This window comes from Seriola aureovittata, chromosome 19 (genome assembly GCF_021018895.1).
Source record: "Seriola aureovittata isolate HTS-2021-v1 ecotype China chromosome 19, ASM2101889v1, whole genome shotgun sequence".
NCBI classification, from domain to species: Eukaryota; Metazoa; Chordata; class Actinopteri; order Carangiformes; family Carangidae; genus Seriola; species Seriola aureovittata.
The window spans coordinates 16,760,999-16,788,686 of record NC_079382.1 but is presented as its reverse complement, the minus strand read 5'-3'; the positions used below and the strand labels follow the sequence as shown (position 1 = coordinate 16,788,686).

Sequence of the window (27,688 nt, the reverse complement as noted above, 5' to 3'; positions counted from 1 at the left end):
GCTGACAATTTAGCTTCGGTTGGGTAGGTAACTATCTTGACAATGCATTTCCGATCTTTGAGGGGGTCATAGTTTTTTGCATTTCCGACATCTCCCAATTTCAAGTTATCAGAAACCGGTGTCTGTCTGTCCGCCTGTCTGTCCGCCCGCGTTTGATTCAGTAAGTATTCATCCTAGTTCACAACTTTCTAGGACTTTGTAGTTGATATTTCAACATTCATGGAGTAACATTACTGCTTCAGCTAGCTATCACCAGTAGCATGTTAGCTAATTTAGGTTTATGCTCATTGTGACTGTTTACAAGCTGTTTTTATTTACATTGCTAACCACGTTGCTGGTAAACACAAAGTCCCCCGCTCTACTATTTTAATGCTTCATCAATTAAAGTGAAATATTAGATAATAAGACTAACTGTTCAAATGAGATAATGATGTGAATCCAGTGAATGTCATTAGCTACAAAATTTGATTTAAGTTATTAAGTTGTTTTAAAAAATAAAAATTTCTTTTCTCACACTACTTGCAATAAGGAAGACAACATTTTTTATTTTTAGTGCATGATCATCATGTCAACTTCATTACCAACTGCTGTGGCTGTAGACCTTAAGGTATTAGTAATGGTGAACTGTCTCTGTCTGTCAGCAATGTCTGCAAGTCCTGCTGTGGTTATGCGGCTGGTGGCCTCTGCCTACTCTGTGGCTGAAAAGGCTGGGTCCATTGTGAGGAAGGTTCTTCACAGTGGAGACCTTGGCATTGTGGAAAAGGTAGAGCCCTTTTTGTTTTTAGCACTTAAATCCCAGAGGAGGTCAAATGTGCATATAGCCCACAAGCTATTACGCTCCTAGCCTTGTATGTTCAGTGTAGACTGAGATTACTGTAATTGTTGTAACCTTTCTGATTCCACCTTGTACCCATGCACAGACAGGAGCTAATGATCTGCAGACGCTGGCAGACAGACTAGCACAGCAGAGCATTTGTGCTTCATTGTCCAGACGTTTCCCAAAAATCACCATCATTGGAGAGGAGGTGAGTGAAAGAAGTCCTTGAAGATTATTCTGGTTTTCGCCTTTAGATGGACAGTGAGGACAAGGGCAGATGATCACATGTATTTCTTGTTAATGCAGGAGCTTCCATTTGAGGAGGCAAAGGAGGACCTCATTGAGAATGGCCAGGCAGAGGAAATCCTCCAGAAGAGCTGTCCAGCAGAATACAGTGGACTGAAAGAGGAGGAGGTAACATTTGGAAGTGCAATATATATCCTCAGGAACAGTAATTAGGTATAGCTGAATAACTGAACTGAATGAACACATTACAAAATACACATTTCTACATATCAGAATTATTACAAATTTGTGCAGCACAGTTGTATTTATACATAAACATATTGTGGTGTTCACTTTCACTTTGTGCACATATTTTCTCTGTTTGTGTCTCTGAATCTCAGCTTGTGGTGTGGGTTGATCCTCTTGATGGCACAAAGGAATATACAGAAGGTAGGCTGTTGTGCTTCTTAAAAAAATCCGCCTCCACATACTGTGTGTGTGTGTGCATGCATGTCTGCGTGCGTGCGTGTGTGTAATTATTCAAGACCACGTTCTCTTCATGAAATTGCCATATCGACTCTTGACTGGCCTGAGCAGTTTTTCATGTTTGCTTAGTGATTGAATAAACACTAAAAGATGAGGCTTTGGTAAGTTGCCTCCAGCTAACATCCTGCTGTTTTCTGACTTCAGGGCTCCTGGATAATGTGACAGTGCTTATTGGTATTGCATATGGAGGCAGAGCTATAGCAGGTGTCATCAACCAGCCTTTCTACAACTACCAGGTACAGACCAAAGTAAATGATGTCCTGCAGCAGTGTCCTAAAAGCCAACAGTCTGGTTAATTCAGTCTTTGTCAGCTTGGAGCAGGAGCGGGTTTAGGAAGAACCATGTGGGGAATGCTGGGACTGGGCGCCTTTGGATTTCAGCTGAAGGAAGTTCCAGGTGACAGACGAATTGTCACCACCACCCGTTCCCATAGCAACAAGGTGGTAACGGACTGCGTAGATGCCATGGAGCCGCATGAAGTTATAAGAGTGGGTGGTGCTGGAAATAAGGTGAGATGGATTTAGAGTTTTAACACTGAGCTTGTGAAAATGTCATGTGGGTTTTAGTCCTCCTGTTCAGCCAAAAGCTGTGTCATGTTGTCATGTGTATGGATGACTTGTGCATGAATTATCAAATGCAGTCATGGTTTCTGACTGAATCTCACAGCACGATCAGACTCATGGTTTTCAGAACTACCACTCACTCATCATCTTGTGCCTTAAGCAATTTCCCTCTGTGTCAGTAAAGAGTGCAGCAAAATTGCTGCCAAACTGGAGCCATATACACAGTAAAATGCAGCACAGAGGCTGGTAGATACTGCCAGTCTTCTTTTTGTGTTTATAGCAATCAACCACCATCACCAACCATCTTGATGCCTCAAAATCAGTTTGGTGATGGTGTAAAATGTCACCCGCAATTTAAAATTATTAAAAGACTCTACAATCTATGTGTAATCAGGATTTCTGTGGTTTTCGACACGTTAAATTTAAGACCTTTTTAATGACACATAGAATGCAATTTAATACCTGACTGATAATCATACTGTCCAAAGTATGAATGTATGATGCAAAACCAGTTGGGACAAAATGACCTAGAATTATTTATTATTACATCATATTTTTTTCAGTTCCTCCCAGCAGTTTATAACAATAAATCCTGATGATATAGATAATTAAATTAATGGAACCTGCATCTAGATAAGCAGCAAAAAAAAAAGAGAAATAGAAATATGAATAATTAATTCAAGTCCCCTTCAGTTTTGCCAAAATGGACATTTCTTCATTATGAGACAATGAGCTTCCCTGCTACTGTAGCAGCAGTAGTGACGGTGCCACAGGTCTGATGGTGCTGACTGAAACACCACAAAAAACACATGAACTTTCTGCTATCGCAACAATTCCACTTTTAGTTTATCTACTGATGGGCAACGATTTGATACAAAAACATTTTAAAACTAAAATTACTGCCTACAACAGACAACCAATTTCAGTGCTTTTAATGATTTTCCAAGACCTGCAGATGCCCTGGAAATCAAATTCCAGGGCATCAAATGTTTGGTACTTTTGCTAAATTAAATAATTATAAAAATGTTTCTCTGTTAATGGACTAATCAGTTGACTGAGATTTTATTGCTGCAAAGCCTGAGCAGAAAGCTGTGTACTACTGATATTGAAGTTTGTTTCAGTTTTATACACACATATTTATATACAGCAAAGTATTAGTTAAGGAAACTGAGCAGGGAACTCGGATTGCATGACAAGAATGAAGCCATTTTAGCAATAACACAAACAAAACACCAAGCAAAGAGCTTGTTGATGTGTGAAGAACAGCTGTTTATTCAATCATCTCTTTGCAGATAATCCAGCTTGTTGAGGGAAAGGCGTCTGCTTATGTCTTTGCTAGTCCGGGATGCAAGAAGTGGGACACCTGTGCTCCTGAAGCCATCCTCCATGCAGTCGGAGGTAAAAACCGTTATGTAGGCCTCCGATACCAACTTCCACTTTTTAAAACAAACTAGCCCTATATTTTTATTGGCGTGCATCTGTAGGTTAAGCTTGAGACTTTGAATCAATTTGCTGAACATCTCATCTCCTTCTTTTCTTGTGCAGGTAAACTGACTGACATGCATGGCAATGCATACTGCTACGATGCTAATGTAAGGCACATGAATTCTGCTGGCGTTCTCGCTACACTACGCAACCACGAGTACTACGTCAGCAGAGTACCACAGTCAGTGCTGCAAGCCCTCAAGACAGATTGAGGTCTGTCTAAATCAGGAAACACACTAATGCTCCACTCTGGCGGCAGAAAAATTAGCATGTAAAAACAGTTTAAGATCCATCCATAGACAGGGTTCTGTGTCTGAAAATGTTATAAAATCTATTTTTTACATAAAGTTGATTTTTTTTTTATTCCTCCAAATCAACTTTGTTTGACCTCTGTCTTATATATGATTTTAACCACAGGTAACTGTTATGTAGTAACACATTTATTCTCCTGTCGAAGATTGAACATGGCGATTTCAGACTTACCTTAGTCCATGTAATTCAACAACACACACTTGATTTACCAGAAACAGTCAGGAACCAGGCTCAACAGCACTTCCATTTATTTCACTCGTTTGAAACAAACTCATACAAATCTCAGAACGTCTTTACATACTGTTTCCAACTTGAAGACCAATAGACGTACAAGGCAAAAGGCAAGATTGAAATAAAAAAAAATACATAGGTTAAATGTTAATTAGTGGAAATGATTTACTGTACTCTGTTCAAAAACCACTGAGTGGGAACAATGTAATATAACTAGCATAATGCCAACAACAAACAATATTGTATTGACTTGATGAGTTTGACCTCTTTACAAAGTCATGCGATGACTGGAAGTGCAACATGTGAGAGAGGTCGACATCCACTGACTGTGGAGAACTAACAGCTTTTCAAGTCGTAAAAATGAATATACTTAGAACTGGTTTTTAGTCTTCATCAGTCTCCACTTGGCCTAGTTTTTTTTACTCCTGTACTGTTTGTGACATTTCTTTTATATACCTTCATCTTGCATTGGCATATCCATCTCTACGTTTCTACACACTTACTGTACTCACCAGACTAAAGGACACAAACTCAAGCTCTCACTGATGTTTGGTTCCCACATTTCCACATACACTGAATTTACATCAGAACGAAAAAAAAAGGAACCTGTTACACTACTGCATTGCTTTTTTTTTCCCTACTTCATACCAATAATGGAAACTCTGCTCTTCGACAATCACAAATGCTTGTTCAGAGATGTGAGGGGTAAAAAATGTTGAGAGCTGGAAACACTTATTTAATGCAGATAATCTATTATCTATGAATGCCCTAGTGAAGATAAAGCAAGAGTCGGCTGTGACAGGTTTTCAAAGTTCAAATAGGCTTTAATGGCCTTTACAAATGTTTTTTCTTGCATTTGGCAAGATTTCTATTGATATTTATTGCACTTTTATCATCAAAATCTCAGGATTTTAGTGATATCTCCATGTGGAGGAATAACATTCTTAAGTCGAAGAGAAAGCAAATAAGCTTATTTCCCAAAATGTCTAATGTCTAACTATTCCTTTTCTACTTTTGGCCAATATAGAAGGGAACAATGGCAGTAATTAGGTAAATTACATGGACATTACCTTTTCTGTGTCTTTCTGGGAGGATTTTACATTGGCGACAGCAAAGAACCCATCTCAGTCTCATAAGTGTGCATGCATTCACAAAATCACAATGGAAGTTGTTAATCTAAAAGGCAGAGAAGCATCTTTTCTGAACATCGTGTCCATTCCACAAAGGGTTGGTTTTAATATTGTTGAATGGACTGAGTAGTAGAAATGAGAGCTGAGTTAATACATACCATGGATTCAAAAAATGGAAAAAATACCACTCGTGTTCATAAAAATACCCACAGAACAAGCAAAATACACTCCTGGAGTTTCTGTTTACATGAACAAGCTTACTGAGAAAAGGCTGGAGTGTTTGAGGCAGGCTGCAGAGACATGGGCCAGAGACCAGCTGGGGGAGGAGCAGGAGAGTCAGGGCCAGCCACTCACCTCTTTTTAGGTGCCTGAGTGGTGCGAGGCGGGGTGACTGGGCGTCCTGAATTCACCCCGCCGTACTGGTACTTTGCTTTTTTTTCTGACGGCTTCAGAATCTGGAAGACAGGATGATGGTAGCGATAAATACGTTGACACCACATAAATTAGGATTAATGTGACGCTACAACAAATACTTGTTGTGTACCTGAAAGGAGCACATAAGGGACTCGTCCACACTCATCATGCCGCCTGCGTTGTCAAACTCCCCGCAATAGTTGGGGGCAGAAAACAGCGTCACCAGCTGTCTCTTGGCAAAGAACTCGTATCCGTCTTCTACAACCTGTAGGTAGAAGGATTAGAGCTGAAATGATTGGTGGATGTGGAGAGGATTCTTTGGCAACAACCTTTATAACCAATTAATCATATTTAAAAGAACAAAAAATTAGTACTGATGTGAAAAAGAAGCAACAGGAGAATAGAGCTGCAGTATTATGGCTAAAATGATTTTACAGCATACTGTACTGTGAGGCTTTGGAGATATGACAGCTGGGAGAGTTTTTGTTATACTATTTCTACACTGCCTCCTGGTAACATTACTGATAAAGTATTTAATTTACTGGATCTGGTTGTTTTTTCACAATTATTCATCCATCTTAGGGAAACACACTGTGTAAGCTAAATTAACAGCAAACTGCCTTCACTTTTATGCTTTCCTTGATGTACCTGTTAAAAACTTGCATTAATTTGTACAAGTCTGGAAACTGAGTCTTTTATCACGTTATTAAATACATCAAACTGAACTGACAAAAAAAAAAAACTATTTATTTATTGATGTTCCTGTATGTGCTGCTAATGTATCTTTAAAGTTCAGGGAATTTGTAAATTTATTTGCCTTTAAAAAATAAAGTTAAATTTTCCACAGTATCCTTTTGAATACAGTCGTAAATCACAAGGAAGCAGGAGTGTTACCTGATGTGCTCGGCAGATCAGATCCAGGTCGTGGCGGTTGAGGAACTTGCTGACAACGTCGGCCCCGAAGGTGAAGGAAACTCCCCGATCGTTCTCCCCCCATCCCTGGACGTCTTTGTCTGGGTCCGACCACAGGAGGTCACACAGCAAACCTAGAACAGATCAGAGGCACTGGTAAGCCACAAACACACAGTGGTCAGAAATCAGTGCCTGATATAAACCAGTGTTTTCTGTTGGCACTCGATGACCAAGGTATCCCAATAACGCTGAAGCATCCAAACCGAAGGCTTCTTCAAACACAGTTTTTCTTGAACTTAAAAGTGTCATTTTCATATGGTGGGAAGACTACAAATTATAAATAACACTTTAAGATAGTGATATTTTGATTTTACCTTCTATCACTCGTCTTTTACAATCAAGCAAGGCAGATGTATTACTATACTGCATTTAACTATCCCATGCTTTTTTTTGGAGACAGTATGTAAAGGATGGAATCAGCTCATCAAGACTATTCAGTTAGCACAAACACAGAGAACAGCAGACCTGTGTCTGGAACGTCAGTGGGTCTCATAATGCGTCGAATTTGTTCCATGGACTGTAGATCAGGTGAGAGCCCTGAGGAGAACAGGTGATTGTATTATAAGTGACACGAGCTACAGCAAATCTCCCATGCATCACAATGTACATAAAGAAAAGATATAAGATTTTCTTTTATTCATCCTAAAGCAAAATGACAATCTAGTTACCTCTAGATAATATGATGTGGTGATGATAACATAACATTACAGTGAACATCTGTAGTACTTTTACAAACAATGTTATAGCAATATAGAAGAATTATAAAAAATGATTTTCTAATTATTCTCTTAAATGTTCATCCATTCAACATTGTTATTACATAAAACATTACACCAATGCTGATAAATGTAGTAATGTCACATTTTAAACATTAGCTTTTTTTAAACCTATCCAGCAGCACACTGCTATAACATAGATAATACATCATATTATCTAGTAGTACATTGCTCAACAGAGATACTTCACAAACCTCCATGGCAGCAGAAGATCTTCTCATCAATAATCGCAGCAATGGGCAGGCAATTAAAACAGTCTGTGAATGTCTTCCAGAGCTTTATGTTGAACCTGCGCTTGCCTGAGGAAAAAATAAAGAAATGTGTCACAAAAAGAACAAATAAGACAAAGCAATTTTAAATGGGGAACTAAATAATCCTGGATTTCTATATTCAAAATTGTGTTTTTTGTCATTTGTGAAAAATGACTTGGATTTGAAAGTAAGATTTGCCAAAAAGAAACTAAAGGCTATTAAAATATATCATGAGCTTCTCAGTTTTATAACTTAAGAAGAATTTTTAATGTTTGCATATGCTGACGGGGTTCTCCTTCACCAAATGGAAAATTTAGGACTTCAAGGTGAATTATATGCAAATGTTGCCAGTTCCCAACAAACAGGTGTGTTTTCCAATTTACACTCATCGTAGAAGCCGTAGATGCGATTGATGGAGGCACACTCGTGGTTCCCCCTGAGCAAGAAGAAGTTTTCTGGGTATTTGATCTTGTAGGCGAGCAGCAGGCAAATTGTCTCCAGAGACTGTTTCCCTCTGTCCACGTAATCCCCCAGGAACAGATAGTTGGCCTCTGGAGGGAAACCTCCATACTCGAATAACCTCAGCAAGTCCGTGTACTGTCCATGGATATCACCTGGAATTATATGTTCAGGTATTATGTTATACTGCATGTTTAATTGACATCAGAATTTTTATAATTAATGTAACACTTTGAAAAAACAGATGCCATGTTAATTGCTTTTAAACATATTTCATGATGGAAGTTTTATTTTTTAAGCTCCAGTGTATGAACTGTGTCCCTTTTGGATCACAGTAGTGTAATAATATACCATAATCTATTTGGTGGAAACCTGCACTCCAAGAACCTTAATACAGTAATTGTGTGTATTTGTACACTTGAAAAGACAAGTAAGCATTTTGCCCACAGTCAGTCAGTAAGTCGTAAGTACGTCATAAAGGAAAAAATATCTAAACTTTTAAAATTCTTACCACAGATTTTGAGTGGAGCCTCCAGTTCTAGCAGGATTGGCTGACTGAGGAAAATCTCTCTGGACTTGATGCAGAGCCCCCGCACCTCAGCCTCTGTCATCTGTACGATCTTCCCTGGACGACATCCTCTCACTGCAAGGCAAAAGTACAAAACGGTCAGTACTCAGCATGTAATGACAGGAAAATCTTCTAACTGCAGGTTAAATCAGCACTATTCAGACCATACAAACAGTATAAAAAAATATATTCAAACATATAACTAAGGTCTGTGTTCCAGCCAAAAATCAGCATTTTGAGCATTTCTCAACTGATCATAAAAGCAAGACCTGTTTCATACTGATGTTTGCAAACACCACTTCTGTTTTTAAGTTTTTGTCTACTCGACTCTACTTGTATTAAAATGCCTAGCAATTATTATGAGTGTGATAGCACGTTCCAATCGTGTTTTGTCTTTCAGCATTGGGGCTAGCTACCCTTTTGTTTACATTTGCATCACAGTGTGCCATTAAAGAGAGCTGACTCTTGCATTTGCTTTGCTACTGACCAGACATGCCATTTACTCCAGTCAACACAGGTTGTTATGAACTGGCAAGTACAGAAATGAACAGCTTGTTGGCTCAGCTGGAAGTGTGTGAACGAAGGGGGTGGGGTCCAGGAAGGACACAGTCTAGAGGACAGCTTTATGTATAAAAAAAAAACAAAAAACAACAAGCTTGTTGAGTAATGTGTTAGCTCTGGCCATAAAGGCATGCTGCTTTTCTTTTAGATACTTCATTGAACAATTCATTTTCAAACTGTAAGGGCAGCATCATGACAGCATGGTAGCAAAAGAAAAGAAGGGGAAAAAACAAACAAGGAAGGAGTATTACAAAAGAAGTTATAAAATAGATACATATTGTACTAGCAATAATAATAAATACAGATAAAAATAACACAAAATAAATAAAAGAATTACCTCTGCAAAGGAGGTTATGTTTTCACCCGTTTTCACCATTCTTCAATTTGCTTCTAACATGCTTGAAAGTGATGCCATAAAATATGTTTTGTTTAAAGGAACAAACTTTAGTGTCAACACTGAAAAAAAATGGCTGGACATCAAGACATTAAAATAAAACTATCAAAAAGAAAAAAACTAATTAAAGTATGTAAATTAATAGCACAAAAGAAACAAAAGAATAATTAAATAAATGAAGTTAATTAAAAAAATTAAGCAATAAATTGTTAAATTAAAGGTAATTACATTTAAGGGCGATTCATTTGTAGAGTTTTACAGATTCAGATTTTAAATTCATACATTTCAGGGTTTTAAATGTCAATAGTTATGGAGGTTTCAATGATCTCCCACGTAAGGGGGTGTGTCCGGCCGAATTGCTAGCAACCTGCCACGCCAACGAGAACAGTAAATGTTACTTAGCAACCACAGCATTCCGCGATTTCTCGTTTCATTGCATTCCGTCTTTAACAGAAGAGAAAACACTAACCTGCCCCTACTACTCGGATAGTTCAATTGTCATACCGTTACGTTACATCAGTACTTAACGTAGTTAGCCCTCTTTCTCAGACACCAGTTAGGGGATTTTTTTTTTCACTCATCTCCCATTTTACGTGCGGTGACGAGACCATAGGTCGAGACTAACGTTAGCTAGCATTCCAACACAAACTGTGCTAGCTCCTACACAGTGTGACATCACAATAACGTTTACATTACTCCCGGAGCAGAGAGCTTTTAACGCGACGGTTAGCTTTACGGGTCGCTGGTGGTCAACACAGATAGCTATGGATGCAAGATGGCAAATTTATTTTTAACATGTCGTAAAGTTACTGGTTACAAATAACAACGTATAAGTCAGTCATTCCATTGATAAAGCAACACAAGAAGACAAAATATCACAATGCTCCTCTACCTTCCAGTAATCGAGAGATGAGGCTGTCAACGTTCAACTCGCTTTCCGCCATGTTTCTCATACTCGCGCAGGCAGGGCTGTGGGCAAAATTGGCCCTGATAGTTGACTTGTAGGCTCAAAGGATGCCAGCCCATGTACGCACACGGATATTATGCACTATCCAGGTAAACAACGGTGATGGAAAGTAGGCTTACATTTACAATTTTATAATTTTGTGGAAACTTGTTTCTTTTTTGTAATGATTCCATTTTCCTTACCCCTTATATTTAATTGTGAAAATTGTACTTTTGGCTCATCTAGACTATTCGACAGCCATAATAAATTGTTACTTTTTTACTTTTAGATTTTAAATAGAAAACATAGGGTTAGGGTTAGGCAGCAGGAAACACAAGCACTGACTGACTTCCAAATATGATAATTAGGGTACTGTTTGAATGGGGCTTTCATTTAACACTAATTGTAACCCAAGAAACTAATGTAGTTAGTTTATGATATGCTTCTTTTCGTTGTAAATTGGGTTACCACTGTATATTGTAAGCTAGTTAGTTCAACTTTTGCTCTTTTGATTTTGAGTTTCATGGCAGTCCATCCAATAGTTGTTGAGAGATTAAGTTTAAAACCACAAATGTCAACCTCTTTATGGCGCTGTTGGAAAAGTCAGGGAATCACCAAAATCCTTAGGATATATTATATGGAAACTCTTAATGTCTGTACAACTTTTTTGTCCAATCGATCAAGTAGATGTTGAGATATTTCACTTGATAAGTGAAGACTTTGACCAGCTGGTGCCACTAAATGATATATGAGGGGATCAAGTCAGTGTATCAATTTTAAAGGCAATCAGTCCAACACCTGTTGAGATATTTTAGTCTGAACCAGAATAGTAGACCAACCAACATTGCCACCACCACAGCAAAAGAAAAGAGAGGAAAAAGAAAAGGTTGCATAGATACTGTACAGTTTATGTAGATGGGAGCTTATCAGACGAGAGATAGAGCAGGACTCCCCTTTCATTCAACGGATACACTATTGTTTCAAAAGTACATCAATGACTATGAAACTATGACTTGAATATTGTAGCAATTTTATTTTATCAATAAATAACAATGACTAAAGAGAAATGTACAACATTTTTGGATTCACAGAGGTCAACCAATTACACATGGAATATTTCACAATTTCCGTGCAGTACAAAAAAGTACCATTTAGTAATATTTTTCAAACTAGCATTTAATTATTTGAGTACCTGTTGTGCGAAAAGGTTACTTGTACTGCCAGTCCAACCAAGAATCTACATCCCAGTCTGCAGCTCTACAGTTTTATTGTTCTGCTTTATTGGTCCTTGACCTGGATAATTTATTGCTGAGTTCAAATAAAATTGTGAACAGCTGCTCCAGCCACACAGACAAGCTGACTGTTCACTGCTTGTCTAGCTTGAAACAACAGACAGTAAACAAGCAGCTGGTGAAGAAAGTCGAACATCTGGCAAAACAAACAGACCCACTTACTTTTGTCAAGAACTGGTGGACCAAACCATGGCTACAGTGCAACTGAATACTGGACTTGCATCAACAGGTGGCAAGAAAAGGAAGACCCTAATGGCCTATCAATGTTGCTGTTTCTGCTGGGTGTTACTTCTGTAGGGCTTTCTGCCCTCTAGTGTTCAAAAATTGCCAGATGCAGCTTTAAGGCTTAAACATACTGTTGACAATAAGAATAACTGCATTAAAAATTAGTTCCCCTCATATTTTCTCCTCTCTCTGTTTCTTCTCCACCTTTTTTCCAACATTTACTGCAGGAGAAAATTAGCCAGGCGACAGTAATGCCAGCCAGTAAACCGACAATTCCCACAACCACTGGTGCCCATACAGGTATGGAGGAGGGACACTTGGGCACAGGGATGGTTGTTGTAGGACTGGAGCTTGTGGTGGGGGTGGTGGTGGTGGTGATGGTTCCTGGTGGAGTTGGGAGGCTGTTTATCTTAGTGAAGATGAAGGGAGTGGCCTACGGGAAAGATAAAATAGTTAGAAATTTGAAAAATGTTTAACTTTAAAAAACATATGAAAGAATATAAATGATGAGTCAAATAATATGTAGGCCCAAGGTGTTCAATATTAAATAAATATTATGAAATAAATAATCATGGATAACAATATACAAAATATATAACCAATAAAAATGTTTAAATCAAGCAGGGATTTATTAAATGTTATATCATCTTGCCTCTTTCATAATAATAGTTTATTTCAAATTATTCATTTAATTTATTAATTGAATTCAGCACATTGGGTCTCCATTAAAAGTAAGACAAATCTATTTTTAAAATACAACATTGAACAACCAATGAATAGGTCTAGTTGAGTAATACTAGTTGTGAGAAGTTGTGAGCAGTGGAGTTTCACTCCTGACTACAGAAATCTCCACACATACCTCAGAGGGACAGTGAATCTTGGAGCGATCATATGTGAAGTTGTTGTAGGCCTGTTTCTTGCCTACAGGCTCCAACTGTTTAGACAGACAGAGAAATTCTGTAAAACCAAAAACACTGGTCACTCTGCTTCAGTTTGGTCCACTATTGATTATTGCTCACCATGTTATTCCAGAGGGCAATGGCCATCTCAGCGTGTGATCGCTCACTGATGTGGAGACAGTCGAGAGAGAAGAAACTCGGGTCAGCCTCCCCCTTCTGTTGAAAAGATCAGATTTTCAGCTTGGTTACCTTTCATTATTTCTATGTGGATGCTTGTTTTGATACATTTGTGTCTATAACTTACTCCAATATGAGGGATAAAGGAATTGTGTAGAAATGGTTGAAGGACAACAGCAAAATCTCCTTTTCCATCATAACGATCTCCAGAAATAAGATGCTGGAGCTCAGCCTAAGAAAAAATAGAAGAATGAAGAAATGAGAGGAATGACAAAAAGAGCCCCATCTTTAAAATTTGGATATTTAGAAAAGCTTTTACCTGGTACTCGAGATTGATCCGTTTTATTTCTTCAAGTTCTGGGGAGTTTTCAGATGGGTTGATCACACAGGGGCAGCTGGTCCTGCAAAAAACAGATTCCCATTAATTCCCCTTAAAGATGAGAACAGTAGTGAGGAAGTAAAGAGTAGTGCTTTGCCAGAGATGATTATCTGTCCCATCGACGACTGAAGCTTCTTATAAAGTTTTGTAAGTTGGGAATGAAAAAATTAAGGCTACGATATAGTGTTTTAAGTATAAAAACATCAAACTACAAACATCAAATCTATAAAATTTTATTTATATTTTATCACTTTACCAACCTATTTTTCCCGTGATTATAGCATCTCTCTATTAATCCAGGTAAAATTTAGTGAAAATTAATGCAGTGCAAAAGTCCCCTCTCTTCCTTCAAGATCCCTTTAAAATCATTTAAACACATTATAACTATAACTAAGGAAATGTAGCGACATGTCACCAATGATGATCACGATCATGAGGATCATGCAGACTTTGTATATACTGCTATTGTACATGACGTAATAAAATAACGGAACAGAAAAACTATAGATTAATACTAAACAAACCTCTGCAGTAGAGTACAGCCCAGTGTGTTCTTCTTAACTGTTTTCAATGGGTAGATCTGCATGATCTCCACAACATTGACCAACAGCCTCGGTACCTAGAGATACAAAGAGATAAAAGACGAGGAACATGATCCACATCTCTTCACAAAAACAGATTGGATTAGATTAGATTAATTTTTAATATTTATTAAAATATAGCTCACCTCTTTGTAAAGCATGTCCAAGCTGAGCATAAGATTGTGACTGTAATTCTTGGGTGACAGATTATTCTGCAGAGATATGTATGGCATGCTTTTTATTGCAGTTCCATCACATAAAGAAATGTATGTATTTGTGAACAGTTCATGAATTTTAAGGAGCACTTACTTGGTCTATGCAATAATGGCAAAGATCATTTCCCCCTACAAATATTGTCACGAGTTTCCAGTCCTTTTCAAAATTCACCCCCTGTGTAACATTTATACAGAACATCAGCATTAAGATAGAAATGCTAATTGAGTCAGACATGGAGGGAATTACATAAATCACATGGAGTCTCACCTTATTTTCTCTCATGGCCTTGATGAGAGCTTGCACTTGTCCTGGGATCTCTCTGTAGCAGAACAAATCCAAGCAGGAGGTGTTAGAGAAATAACAACAGGAGGTTCAAAAGTTTTACTCAGGTGGAGGAACTAAAAGAAATGTGCACTCACGAGGTCTTAGCTCCAGGTGCAGCCATGTTGAAGCCCTTATATCTTGACCCCTGACCTTTAGAGAAGCCCTTTAGAGAGGGGTTGAACTTCTTCAAGATGTCTGAGGAGATAGAAAGGAGAAAGAGCCAACTTAGAAAGATTGCACTGCAGGTTTTGCCACTCTAGGCTTCATCTGATCCAATGACTACCAAGTGGAAGCCTGTGGCTCTAGTAGCTCCCAAATATGAATGTCAGATGTCTAAGAAACAGGCGCTGGGCCTTATATAATAACAGTTTCATATTCTTATCTTAAACTCCTGCTCATACATGTTCCAAGTCATCAAACCCCTCTTAACTACTTTCTTAACTGTTTTCATTACCTGATCATTTGCAAAATGCAAAATGCATTGCTGATGGTTCATTTTAAGCCATAAACCCATATGGAGAGAGGCAGACTATCTGTAAATTACACATACGACATACGACAGGTCTGGACACTTGTGAATTATATGAGGAATTATAAGAATAGTGGTGACTGCGACAATTATTGTTAAATCACTTCAGGATGATTCTGTTCTTATGAATGGTTCTTGCATGAGACCAAATGTTTAGAAAAAACATTTTCAGGTTTAATATACCTCACAGATTTCCTGCATACTAAAATGAATGCTCTTCTGCAAACTACAGATGCGCATTCCCAGCACTAGTTTGGAGAAATTGTTATTTCTGTCAGATATTATGTGTCAGACAGATTACTTTTTGGCAAACAAGCAGCAGAAACTCACTTGGAAGTGTTGTGACAGTGTCAAGAGTCTTATCCCCTCCGATGCTGCAAGAAAACCCCAGCAAACATTGGTGTGGTTTGTACAATCCAACAGTTAATGTAACCTTTATTCACTGTACAGGCGTGTTTTACCTCCACGACACTCCTTTATATTCTTTATTGAGGTCAAACACATTCTTTGCTTTGGCGCCAGTTCCTGCCTGTAAGCAGAGAGTGAACAAGCCACAGTGCAGTATGAAGACACAGAAAAATACTTAGTGCAGACAGTGAGACACAGACGAAGATAATTCGTACATCAAAGACCAAACAGCAGAACATAAAAGAGGTGACCATCTCTGGTGTGACCTATCTGGCTGATAACAAACTGATATGAGAGTTCATAGTTCAATGACATCAAATAACCGATATCAACAGGTTCACAGTTGGGGTTAAATGAAAATACATAATGATTACCTATCAAGCATGTATTGTGAATATAGAGAATTTGTTTATTTACTCATTTAAAGTTGTGTGATTTCTAGTGTGATCCTTACCGTTGAAGAGTCTCCCAGTGCTGCCACAACCATGATGTCTGCTGGTCTCAGCTTGTGAACTACAGATAAAAGAGATTCAACTCATTGACATTCGGACAAACCACCAACATCATCCCCGCACTATGTACTATTTAACACTTAACCAGCTCCTTTTCTTAGTATTTGGGGTGGAAAGAGCTGAAAGCAATTTGTGTGCGATTACAGCATCTCTTAAATCGTCTTGATGGCATACGTTTTTGTTTGTAGGAAATTGAGACAATGCAGGTGAAAAATGGTGCACTTCATTTCAGCCCTTTTCACAGTGTCACTGGTGGTGTGCATTGTTGTATGCCACAGTGTCTTCACTTGTGTTTTTCAGCTTGTTGTCTTTAGATAAAAGAGGATATCAAATCTCATCTCATATCGACTGTCTGCTGATAATGAAATGATGACTGTCGTCTCACCTGACATTGGCACAGTGTCAGATGGAACAAGGTCCACACAGGAGAAGTCACTTCCCCAGTTCTGGAGAAAAGGGAAATGAAGATAGAAATTGGCAATGAATAAATGAATCAATATTGCAAAGTTTCTTAAAATATAAGTTGGATTGAAAAATTTGTTTTGGGCTTATTTCTATCAGTTTGACAAAAACAGTGACAATGAAACAGTGATGCTTGTCTGGTGTATGTTTTAGCCATGTGATAGAAAATGGATGAATAGATTAACTAAAGTGGCAATCCACAATATTCTATTTTAATTCTTCCTCTCGTTGTTATACATTATACATTTATTTTTACTAGCTCACTTCCCAGCTGCTCAGATAGACATTAGATGCTTACTGTAATAGGTCCAGGTGCTGGGGAGGGATCAGTATATTTGTAGTTGCTGTTGTTATAGGTGCGAATATATGGCGAAGTCTGTGGAAAAAGAGAAGAACCTCCATTATATCACAGCAGTCAGCAACTATGCAGCTTCAAAATATAGAAAGATGATGTAAATTCAAGTAAAAACAGTCCATTGACGGTATTTTGTTTCTTCAAAGTCACAGCATTAGGGAAACTAAGAGACATTATACCATTTAAAACCACATTCAATATTCATAGCAGTGATTCTCCATATAGTTACCTTGGTAGGACATTTCAGGTCAATGTCTGCAGTAAAATTCTGTTGGGACGTCTTCTTGCCCAGAGGTTCCAGCTGGGAAAACACAAGTCAGAGGCCAGCTGAGTATAATTCAGCAATTTAACTGTAATTGTCACATTGGCCATTTTGTCAGATCTTTGACTAAGTTAATTTAGTTTTCCTGTGCTCAGTTTACTGCTAACCAAGCAAGCCATTATACTAGCTGTCTGAAGCTAATGTGATTCTAACACAACATCCTAGTGTCAATTTACTACTTATCTAGCTGTTCTGTATTTTACTCTTTATTTTAATCTTGTGGACTTTTTTTCATGCTGTCAGATGCTCACCATGTTGTTCCAGAGGGAGCGAGCCATCAGCGTCTGGGCCTTCTGGCTGAGATGGAAGCAGTCAGCACTGAAGAAGGAGCGATCAGGGCGGCCGTCCTGTGGAACAGGTAAAATAAATATATCAACCTTGAGGACTATGGTAACTATTTCTTATCAGTCAGAACAGTAAAATATATCTCTTGCAATAAAAAGTCAGAACTCAGCATTTCAAATATCACGTGTTAAATGAATAAGTCAACATGATGGGATAAATGCTTATTTGCTTTCTTGTGGACAGTTCAGTTCAGATCAAAACCCCTTTCATGTCTAAATATTAAGTTGTACAGCCGGTTTCTGGTTAGTTTAACTCCAAGTCTAGAAACACTGCTGCCACATCACTTCCTGTATTTGCTGTTGGTCTTGACAGTGCCTAAATTTTCTAGCACTATTTAAGAATTGCTAGAACAATAGGCACAATGTATCCTCATTGATTTAAGATGCATTGACGCAACACTAAATATTTTTGTGCTGTTAATTCAGTGAATTTAAATTCTGAAAACTATTAAATGCCTAAAATAGTTTTACGTGCTGTATGCGCACATGCTGTACCCTGTGATGATTCTGGTGATAATCCTCCGGTTATGGGATAAGGTGGCTGATGGCACAGGTTGCCATAGAGCCAGTGTAGTGCACAAGTAAAAGACCGTGTAGAGTTCTCACTGTTACTGACCGGCAGTGTGGGGACAACGACTTCTCTGAAGAAAGGCTGTATGACCACGGTGAAGTCTGAGCGAGTGTCATACTGGCCTGACTCCACAAGCTCATGCAGTAAACGCTTAAAGGGAGGAAAGAGAAAGTGTCAGTGCCTGATGGTGAACTGGACTGTTACCTTACCAATCACAGCACAGTTTCCTCTGTCTGTCCTACCTGATAACCTCTGTTGATGTCCTCCACCATTTGAAGAGCTTTAGAGTTGGCCTTTGGCAAGATAACGCAAGGACACAGAATACTAAAAACGGAGAGATAACGTGGTATTAAATCACTGTTTATGATTATTTATCAGATGATAACTGGGGTAACTAGGAGTTATGACGGGAGCACATTAGCTGGATTCAATGGCCCAGAGAGAAAAGTGATACTCACTTCACCAGCCAGGTTGGGCATTTCAAAGAAGCGTCTATGTGCATTTGTCTCAGGGGAGTAATATGGAGAGGCTCTATTAAGTTTACCAGAGCTCGAGGCACCTGACAGGGACAAGCTCAGTTAATGCTTACAAATAATCAACCAGACCAACATATATCTGATGTAGCAGTGTGTCCACAGCATGAAGTCTGTGTCATTTATTTTACCTCTTTGTGTAGATAATCCAGGCTTTCACGAACATTACGAATATAATTCTCTACAGAATAGAAGAGCTGTAACGAAAATGAAATGTTTTCATGTTGTGTTTTCTTTCAAGTGTTTCTGAATACTCTAAAAAATAACGTGTGATTTATTACTCAGTATTAGTATAGGCTACTCACAGAGTTGTAGCAGTGGTCACAGATGTCATTCCCTCCGATGAAAAAAGTGATCACCTTCCAGTCTGATTCAAAATTGACTCTCTGGACAAGAAAGACAAATGTCAGGGAGTGTGAGAAGTGTTTAGTTATTTTACAAGGCAGATTTTAGACATATAGTATATGTATATATATATATATGTATAGTGTCTTTTAGATTTCTTAAAATTTTGAAGAAGCAGGAATTGTAAGGCCATTTTCACTGTCAAAATCAGATGTAACATATGCAAGTACAAAAGGATTTTATAGTGGAGTTGGTGATTTAAAAAATAAGTAAAACATAAACGTCTATAAACTTACAGAGTCGTTCTTCATCCTTTCCACCAGGGCTCGCACCTGTGATGGTAAGTCCCTAAAACACAGACAAAATGAAACATAATGAAATGGCAGAGATTTTACTCAGGCAATTAAAAGCACATTTATTTCAAGAATCTACCGTCCCTTTCAGATATATATATATACTAATATATTTAGGTATGTATTTATTTAGTTTTCTATTCCTTTTAAAAATCAAAAAATCAAAAATTCTCTTAACTCTTACAACTTGAAGCAGGAATTTAGTGGTTAAAAAGTAGAAAGAAGCTACTGAAACTCACTTGCTTTTGGCTCCTGCTACAGCCTGGTTGAGGAAAGCCTCAGGAGTGTGTTGTTTGCCCGTACCAACAGAGTAGCCCGTCAGGTTGTGATTAAAATGCTTCAAGATGTCTGTTAAAACAAAAACAGGTACAGTTAGATAATGATGATAATGAAGTGTTTTGTGTTCAATTGTCAACATTTAACTGACAGCAACAAAAACAGACTCTAACTAGCTGTTTTAATTTGATTATATACAGTAAGTTATGATGAATGAGACTCACTGGGCAGAGTGGTGACAGTGGTGAGGTTTTCATCTCCACCAATACTGGGGAAAATAACATGTTTAAATTACTTTCTAATGAAGTTTGATGGCTGTAGTGCCACATTAATACCAACACTGCAAGAGGTTCAATATCAGCAGTATTCAGCAGTGTTTTGTGATGGTTGTGTTGTATTGAACTCACCTCCAGGATAAACCTCTGTACTGACGCAGGACGTCCAGGATGTTGTTTTGGCTGGATGCAATACCGTTCCCTGCCTGACAGATAGAAAAGGACAGTGTTGTAGTAACATGATGATACAGTGCCCTAGCAGTATCAGACTATTTATAAATATTAAAAATATGAATGTCATTGCTCATTGTCTAATTGTCCACTGAGGTCTTTAGATCTTTGGACTGTTCACAGCAGAGGCAAAGTCTCAAGTTTTACAATTAATGCTGGCAATTTTTGTTATTGATTAATGCACTCGTTATTCTTGCCAGTCAATCAAATAAAGTTCTGGTTTAAGAGATGAATAGTTGAATAAATGTATCCAACATTATCCACTTCAATTTACTCATTTTAGATTATATGGCGTGTTCTAACCTTGATTTAATTCTTGATATCTATTCATCTAAAAAAAAAAAAAAAAAGAAAGTGACTCACTGTTAGAGAGTCTCCCACAGCAGCCACGACTTTGATATCTCCAGGTCTGAGTTCATGGACTGGGAAAATAAAAAGGACATCTCAGATAGTAATAATAATAATAATAATGATAATAATAATAATAATAATAATAATAATAATAATAATAATAATAATAATAATAATAATAATAATAATAATAATAATATCAGCTCCAGACTTAATTTGTTAGACAATACATCACAGTCAGACTAACTATACAACAATATTACACTTAGGTTACATGTAAATTGCCTATAATGATATAGTTAGACGTATAGAAATACTTTAGTAAAGTAGTGTCTTTTATCATAAAATGTGACTGTTAATGTAACTTTTAAACAGAGGTAGGCACAGGAGATTGGGCAGATCAATACCGAACATTAAGGAGATAAATGTAAAGACGGGTGACAAAATTAAAGGAAAACCATTATAAAGTGTCATTGATTATGAATTGGATTTGGTACAGTATCAAATCAATTGATGATGGGAGACCTTAGTTTTGTATTTTCATGTGCTCATGTGTGATAATGTGTCTTGTATACTGATATTTGAAGGAAATTCAACATGCTGGTGTTGTAACATAAAGCCTGTGAAACTATAGAGCCTGATAAATGCCTGGTAAATTAGTGTAAACCACCTTACCTGAGGTGGGTACGGAGTCTGAGGGGCTGAAGTCCTCACAGGGCATCTCTGTTCCTGTGAACTGAGCGGACACACAGAGCACATCCACAGTCAGGACTAAACAGGAGGCAAACAAAGCTGCCACAGCCTCCATTTGGCTCGACACCAGACAATACTCACTGGGTGAAGGAGAGGAGAAACATTGCTGTGGTGATATGATGGCGAGTTTCCCTCTGTCCTCAAGAAGGGTCGGCCCTTGGGGGGGACACAGATAAGCGGGGAGAGAGGGAGGAGAAAGAGGAAGTGGTGTTATTTTTCACCTAGTATGTTTAATACACGCACACTGACAAGCTGACTTATCTGCATGTGTGTGTGTGTGTGTATGTTGGGGGGGGGGTTAGCACAGTTTCTCACCTCCGTTGGACATGGCAATGCAATGATCTTTCCATTGTCCTCTGTGTTATCTTTGCCAACTGTGGGCTGCAGCTGAAAGACAGAAAAACTCATTGTCACAGAGAGAACAATGACTCATGTATGTGCGTGTCTGTATATACAATATGTCCGTATTACAGAGAGAGAAGGAGATTGCTTTGGGCCTCACCAGGTTTTTCCACATCTGCACTGTTAGTTCATCAGTTTGCTGCGTGGCTTCTGACTCGGAGAGAGGCTTCCCACTCTGTTAAGAAGGAAAACATTAACAACATTGTGCTGTATACAAAAAAAGAACATCTTCAGTTCCTGCAGTGAGAGAACCAGGAATCTGTTTTCTGCTCACAGGAGGTTCTTTCTGTGTAAATCTGATAAAGGTCCCACATCTTCCAGCCTTTGAATTTACTGTGCATGACCCCAAAGTGCTGTTTGTTCTAGTTTACCCAGTCTTTTAAAAATGGACCTTTAGCTTTCCTGTTGTCCTTTTTCACAGAAGACATTTTGACGTGTAACAGGAGGAAAGGCTCTGGTTTAAATGATAAGCTGCTTCATTTTCAGGTCTTGTTCATGCTGGTTCACAGTAGAATCTTTTCCTACTATGCAACCCTTTCTCCTTCAAGTTACGTTTCTATATAGCTAAGCTGCAACAGCAAGTATGTTTTGTAGGAAACATAATTGGGACCGGATCACCATGACAACTCGTGCTATGAAAAAAATATTCTGGAAGCTGTCTTCATGCTCACCATGGTGATCTCTCCTTTAATACACATAGATCAGGAGCCAAGGGTATTACAGAAACAAACCATCTACCCAGGACCTTCAAAACCTTGACTCAGGCATATTCACATTTACAATGTGGCAATGTTTATTTTACATAAGTTTCCACCATAGCATTGATGGAAAATCACTGACTTCTGAGTCCACTGCAAAAAATGACCCAGATCGCTCCTTGCTTCAGTACCACTGAGGACTTAGGGATGCAAAATGGTGCAGATGAGAGGAAGGAAAGACTGAGGGTGAAGTGATAGTATCAGCTGAATGTAACTCACAGCAACAGATGACAGGTCTGTGATGAAAGGTTCGTCCTGCAGAGTGACAGTGAAGTTGTCCCTGTCACCGTACCAGTGTTTCTTTACCATGAGCTCATCCAAGGACTCCTGGTCAGTGAAAAGGAGTTTGAGAAGAAAAGAGGTCAGGGATAGACTAGTTTGTACTCCACCACCACTGGTCATAAAGTTCACAGCAGCTAAAGTAATCAAAGGGCTGAATGTACCCAACTAGATACTGTACATGTATTTGAGGATGGATAATGGACAAACCTGCAGAGACTGAGTCAGCGTGGCCCTCAGAAGTCTGACTTCTCCGTCCCTGTTTGTTTCCATGCATGGGCACGTCCTGTCAGGAAAAACAGATTTGCTATCTTTACTTTACACTGAGATTTGAATGACGAGTAATGTGAAAGAGGTCAACAACAGAACACTACAGCTGCGGCCTCATAATGCACGTCAAATCTCTGGTAAAATGTCATTTGTTAAGTGTAACATTATCTCCCATAAAAGATGGAATAAACATAAGAATGTGCAAATCAAAACTAAAGATAACAGAAAAAAAAAAGTTGCTCTTGGACAGAATCATGATGAGTTGTTGTGTCTGTTGATATGGAAATATAATAATATATATAAGTGTCACATTTGCATATGTTTATGTGTAAAAGTTAATAATCTACATTGATACATTATATTAGATAGATCTCATTTTAGTCAGATGTTATGCTACTTTTAGACAACTAAATCCAAACAGATGTTTTACATGTGATGAGGCTGTGAAATGACATTTCAAATCTTATTTTGAGTTTAATCTCCCTTTTCTCTTATTATTCACTGTCAAAGGACAAATTACAGTAGCTGGACCAGTTTGCCTCTGAAGTGTTTGTATAAAACAGCAATTATTTTGAAATATGAACTTACTTGTGCTGGAAAGCATCGTGCTCTCCGTCCCACAATGCAACACTGACAATGGCCCGCTTTAGCTGAAGCACAGAGATGTGAAACAAACATGTAAAATGCGTCAGTATACTGCAAAAACAGTGACAGTGAAAGACTGAAAATACTGTGTATAATGTGAAATATACCTGAGAGTGCAGCAACTGCAGAGCATCATCCACCTCTTCAACCACTGCCTGGATAACAGAATGAACCTGCACACAAACACGTAGGACTGAGGCTGAAATAACCTTTTTGTTAACCTCTCAAACAGCAGTGTTTCAGGACACGCTTGTTTTTCTCACTGCTGGCACAAATAACTAAACGTCTCCACAGGCAGACACTAAAAAAAACTTGTGCTCTGTAACTTCAGAGTTTAAAGAAACAGAAACACAAGTGATTTTGGCTCATGGCTTTGAGACTAAGGATTTTGTGCATCTTTTGTACTATGTAATATCTGTATCTATTGATTAACTTTGTAGCATCATAATAATATTTATTTTACCTGCTGTTCCTTGCATCCACAGAGCCGATCCACCTGAACAAAGAGAAGCACCAGTTTCCAGTCTCTTTCCACACCAGTGACCTGGAGGGGGAAAAATAACATCAACCACTTCAGAGCTGTTTATTTTCCAGGTCTGTAATCTCTGATTTATTTTCTGTTCAAATATAATACTGCATATGTTATTTATTTTTGCAATTAACAAGCCATTTGAGATAAGTTCAAACACAGAGGTATATATAAAAGTGTCAGATGAAACGAAAGAGGCAGCCCTAAAATTATAAATATCCCTTAAGATGGGACACTAACGCGCCTACCTGATTGTTCTGAAGATAGTGGGAGACTTCCTTTGCCTGCTCCACCAGTGTGCTAAGAATAGAGAGCAACATTGAGGGGAAAAAAATAAAATCAATGGAAGCAGTCAGAGTCTATTGGCAGCAGAGTGTGTTCATGTCAGAAAGTTCTGTCTGTACCTTTGTTGAACAAAGTGAGGGGCGTACAAGTTTGATTCATCTGACTGAGGACTGACGAGTGCAGGGTTGAACAGGGTCATCAGCTCTGACAGACGGAGTAAAAGACAAGTTAAACTCAGACCTTATTTTCCCACGTGGTTGTTGGTGTAATCATCTTTGCCTTTGTACTGTTGGTTCGATAAGACAGTTAGAACTTGGGCTACAGGAAATGTGACAGATATTTTTCACTATTTCATTACATTTTATAGACCTAAGAATTAATTAAATAATCCATAAAATAAGCAGCAGATTAATCAACAATGGTAATAACTGTTAGTTGCAGCCCTAACAAGTTGGATTAGACCATGAAAATAGTGTCTTTGTGAGCTTCATAACAATATGCCGGTCATCAAAGCTTGCAAATAATAGACAAATCCAGACGCTTTTCAACACCATTAGATATATAATAATTCAATATAAGCCACCACATCGTTGGTCGATAAACGAAACCACGATTTGACAATGAAATCCAGTAAATATCTAGATTTAAATGAAGCGCAATAGGAAAAACTTTGCTGGGTGTTTCAACAAGACTCTGGATTAACATTTAATTACAAGGTAAAGCACACCTTGATGAACAACCCTGACCTTCCCGCTTTTTTTTCAGTCTGTATGAAGTACATACAGTACTTTATATTTCATGAATTCCTTTGAAAAGACAGCACAGGCCTGGTGTGTGAGGAAAGTGTATTGGGGTTCATTGTTTCATATTATCACTGTCAGCTGAGATATCAGTGTAGTAAAGATAGCGCACAGTAGTGTAATAGAAGCTCATATCAACCTCTTTAGATGAATTACTTTGTTTATTGAGACTCTAGGCCAATTCTAGTCAAAGTTAACTTTTTATACCAACGAAGACACTGGAGTTTTTCCAGCAGGAAAAAAATAAGAGGAAACGCGAGGAGTGTGTGGACATCCCAAGAGTGCAGTAATGAACTTTTAGAAAGAAGTTAAGTAAGTGAATAAAGAAACATTTGTCTTAAAGCCTTGTGAACCCTACAAAGAACGAAATAAAAGTTTGAAATTTTACCTCTGAGTCTTGATACCACTTTGGACAGCTCAGTGCTGCAGGAAAAGATAAAAAAAAAACACACAGTGTGATTGTGTTTCTGCACTGTGAAGCAGCATGGTTGAAGCTGACTGGTGATGATGTGCTTACCTGTGCATGTGAAGTCCAATAGAGGATAGCACAGCCACATCTGAGGGCCTCACACTGTGAACTGGAGAGAGAGAGGGAAAAAAAGGCTTTTGTCAAAAATGTAGTCATTTTTATCCATAGTCGTGTTTTCTTTACTGTGAGCGTCTCTGTGAGCTCGTAGCCATTAACGTAAATCGGGTCTCTGTCTGACTCACCAGTTGAAGGAGGTGGCTGAGAAGGAAACATCTCAGTGCAGGGCAGTCCAGTTACTGAGACCATGAGGAGACACAAACAGTAAGTGGATCGCATGTTTAGCTCAATGTAGACAAACTAATGGTATCTCAAAACATATTTTTCTTTGTGTGTTTTAGCATATTGTGCTTCTTCATCCTCAAAAACCACCGTTAGTTACAAGTTCACAGCACAATTTTTGACCCTTTGAACAGTTCACAGAGGTGACAGTCAAATTTAAAATAAAAAAAACTGCAGCACTGAAAAACGAGCATTAAATTAAAGAGACCTGTTGTCCATGTGAGCCCCAGCAGTGTGACGAGAACCAGCTGTGGAAGCATCTTTTCTCTGATTTTGTCTGATTTTGTCCGATTTTGTCGTCAAGGTTCGTTTCTGCAGCCGTTCTTCCTTCCTCTCTGCCCTCTCTGTTCGACAGTCAACCGTCTTTCCTCGTCATTATTAGTTATACCTGGCCAGTAAACTATACACATCATAAATATGCACAGAGGGGAGGGACTGGTCTATTTGTCCAAAGGACACAGCAGCAAGGTTTTATAATAAACGTTATGATAAGATAATAATGAAAGGTACCTCTAATAATAAGTGAGAGTGAACTCCAGGCATTTCTGTGCTTCTGTTTATAGACTGTCAGAAGGTTTTTGTCAAAAAATTTTCGCTTACAGTTAATTTGGTTAAAATGATTTTGAACAACTATAAATATCATAAACTGTTCCTTCTCTTTTTTATATTCACATTTTGAAATAAGAGGCTGCTTCTGTTTTAGCTCCATGGATGCATAAAAACTTGAGACTCATTATCTCAGAGCCATTCTGAAGTAGGACGAATCAAATGCAGATTGAAAGTGAGTGAAGATTGTAAGTTTCATATTTTTAATATTCAGAAAAAATTCATTAACAAACAAAAAGGCAGCAATTACAAGTTTCAGTTGCTTTCATCTGTAACTTTGAAATGTTAGCAGCATTAATTAATCGAGTAAACTATCACTGTTGGCTGAATAAATAGTTTGACAGACGATTTCTAAAACAATATTAAAGCTTCTTATGTTTTGATTCTCTTTTCTGACAATTTCTCCCTGTATCAGTTACTCAGTTGGAGAGTGACAGCAGGTTCTAATCCTTTCTTATATGTTTGGATTGTGCCTCAAAGTTTATAGTTATATTATGCAACAGACTGGGGTAACACTATATAAACTTGTAATTCACCTTAATTCTTCGATTCCAGTGATGTCTTATTCAGTATACTGTATTATGAAATGCAGTAATCTTTACTCAGTGTAGGGCGAGAGTAAGATGATTAGTTTAGTTTAGCACAAATACTGGAAACAGAGGGAAGCAGAACCGCTAATGCTCATTGTAACACATTATACCTACAGTGTAATATATAACTAAAGTCTAAAAACACAACTTCTAAAATTTTCTGCTGGTCGCCTGTCAAGCTCACGGTGACGAGAAGGCTCCAGGAAGTCTCTTTAGAGCTGCTGCTGTCTCGTAGGTTGATTTTGTTGCCTTTGGACAGAACCAGAATATGTTTCCCCTGTTTCCTGCATTACTCAAATTTGTCAAACTATTCCTTTACTACCTTATACATGAGTCCTTGACATGTTGAGTTG

At 38.1% G+C, this 27,688-nt stretch overlaps 3 protein-coding genes across 3 annotated transcripts; 1 reads left to right on the top strand and 2 right to left on the bottom strand.

Moving 5' to 3' along the window:
* The first annotated feature begins 42 nt into the window (after positions 1-42).
* bpnt1 (bisphosphate nucleotidase 1) lies at positions 43-4,572 on the top strand. Its single transcript, XM_056405570.1, has 9 exons — positions 43-160; positions 642-763; positions 921-1,025; positions 1,124-1,231; positions 1,444-1,492; positions 1,733-1,824; positions 1,900-2,097; positions 3,444-3,549; positions 3,697-4,572. The coding sequence occupies exons 2-9, from the start codon at positions 644-646 to the stop codon at positions 3,846-3,848; spliced, it is 930 nt and encodes a 309-aa protein (XP_056261545.1). The 5' UTR covers positions 43-160; positions 642-643; the 3' UTR covers positions 3,849-4,572.
* LOC130187717 (serine/threonine-protein phosphatase PP1-beta catalytic subunit-like) lies at positions 4,180-10,742 on the bottom strand. Its single transcript, XM_056405569.1, has 8 exons — positions 10,597-10,742; positions 8,693-8,824; positions 8,106-8,336; positions 7,666-7,770; positions 7,161-7,232; positions 6,618-6,769; positions 5,854-5,988; positions 4,180-5,764 (listed from the first exon to the last, which is right to left on the bottom strand). Exons 1-8 carry the CDS (start codon positions 10,655-10,657, stop codon positions 5,660-5,662), a joined length of 993 nt encoding a protein of 330 aa, XP_056261544.1. The 5' UTR covers positions 10,658-10,742; the 3' UTR covers positions 4,180-5,659.
* Positions 10,743-11,663: 921 nt separating this feature from the next.
* LOC130187719 (phospholipase B1, membrane-associated-like) lies at positions 11,664-26,399 on the bottom strand. Its single transcript, XM_056405571.1, has 42 exons — positions 26,348-26,399; positions 26,043-26,096; positions 25,849-25,909; positions 25,720-25,754; positions 24,651-24,735; positions 24,495-24,546; positions 24,181-24,261; positions 23,825-23,890; positions 23,661-23,722; positions 23,013-23,088; positions 22,743-22,850; positions 21,866-21,940; positions 21,679-21,750; positions 21,445-21,519; positions 21,286-21,346; positions 20,623-20,681; positions 20,161-20,234; positions 19,978-20,021; positions 19,717-19,825; positions 19,421-19,472; positions 19,085-19,165; positions 18,911-18,976; positions 18,705-18,805; positions 18,489-18,570; positions 18,292-18,396; positions 17,583-17,678; positions 17,239-17,310; positions 16,953-17,030; positions 16,578-16,638; positions 16,135-16,193; positions 15,734-15,801; positions 15,603-15,646; positions 14,839-14,938; positions 14,687-14,738; positions 14,513-14,593; positions 14,350-14,415; positions 14,147-14,241; positions 13,563-13,644; positions 13,371-13,475; positions 13,187-13,282; positions 13,027-13,101; positions 11,664-12,600 (listed from the first exon to the last, which is right to left on the bottom strand). The coding sequence occupies exons 1-42, from the start codon at positions 26,397-26,399 to the stop codon at positions 12,322-12,324; spliced, it is 3,297 nt and encodes a 1,098-aa protein (XP_056261546.1). The 3' UTR covers positions 11,664-12,321.
* Positions 26,400-27,688: the final 1,289 nt, after the last annotated feature.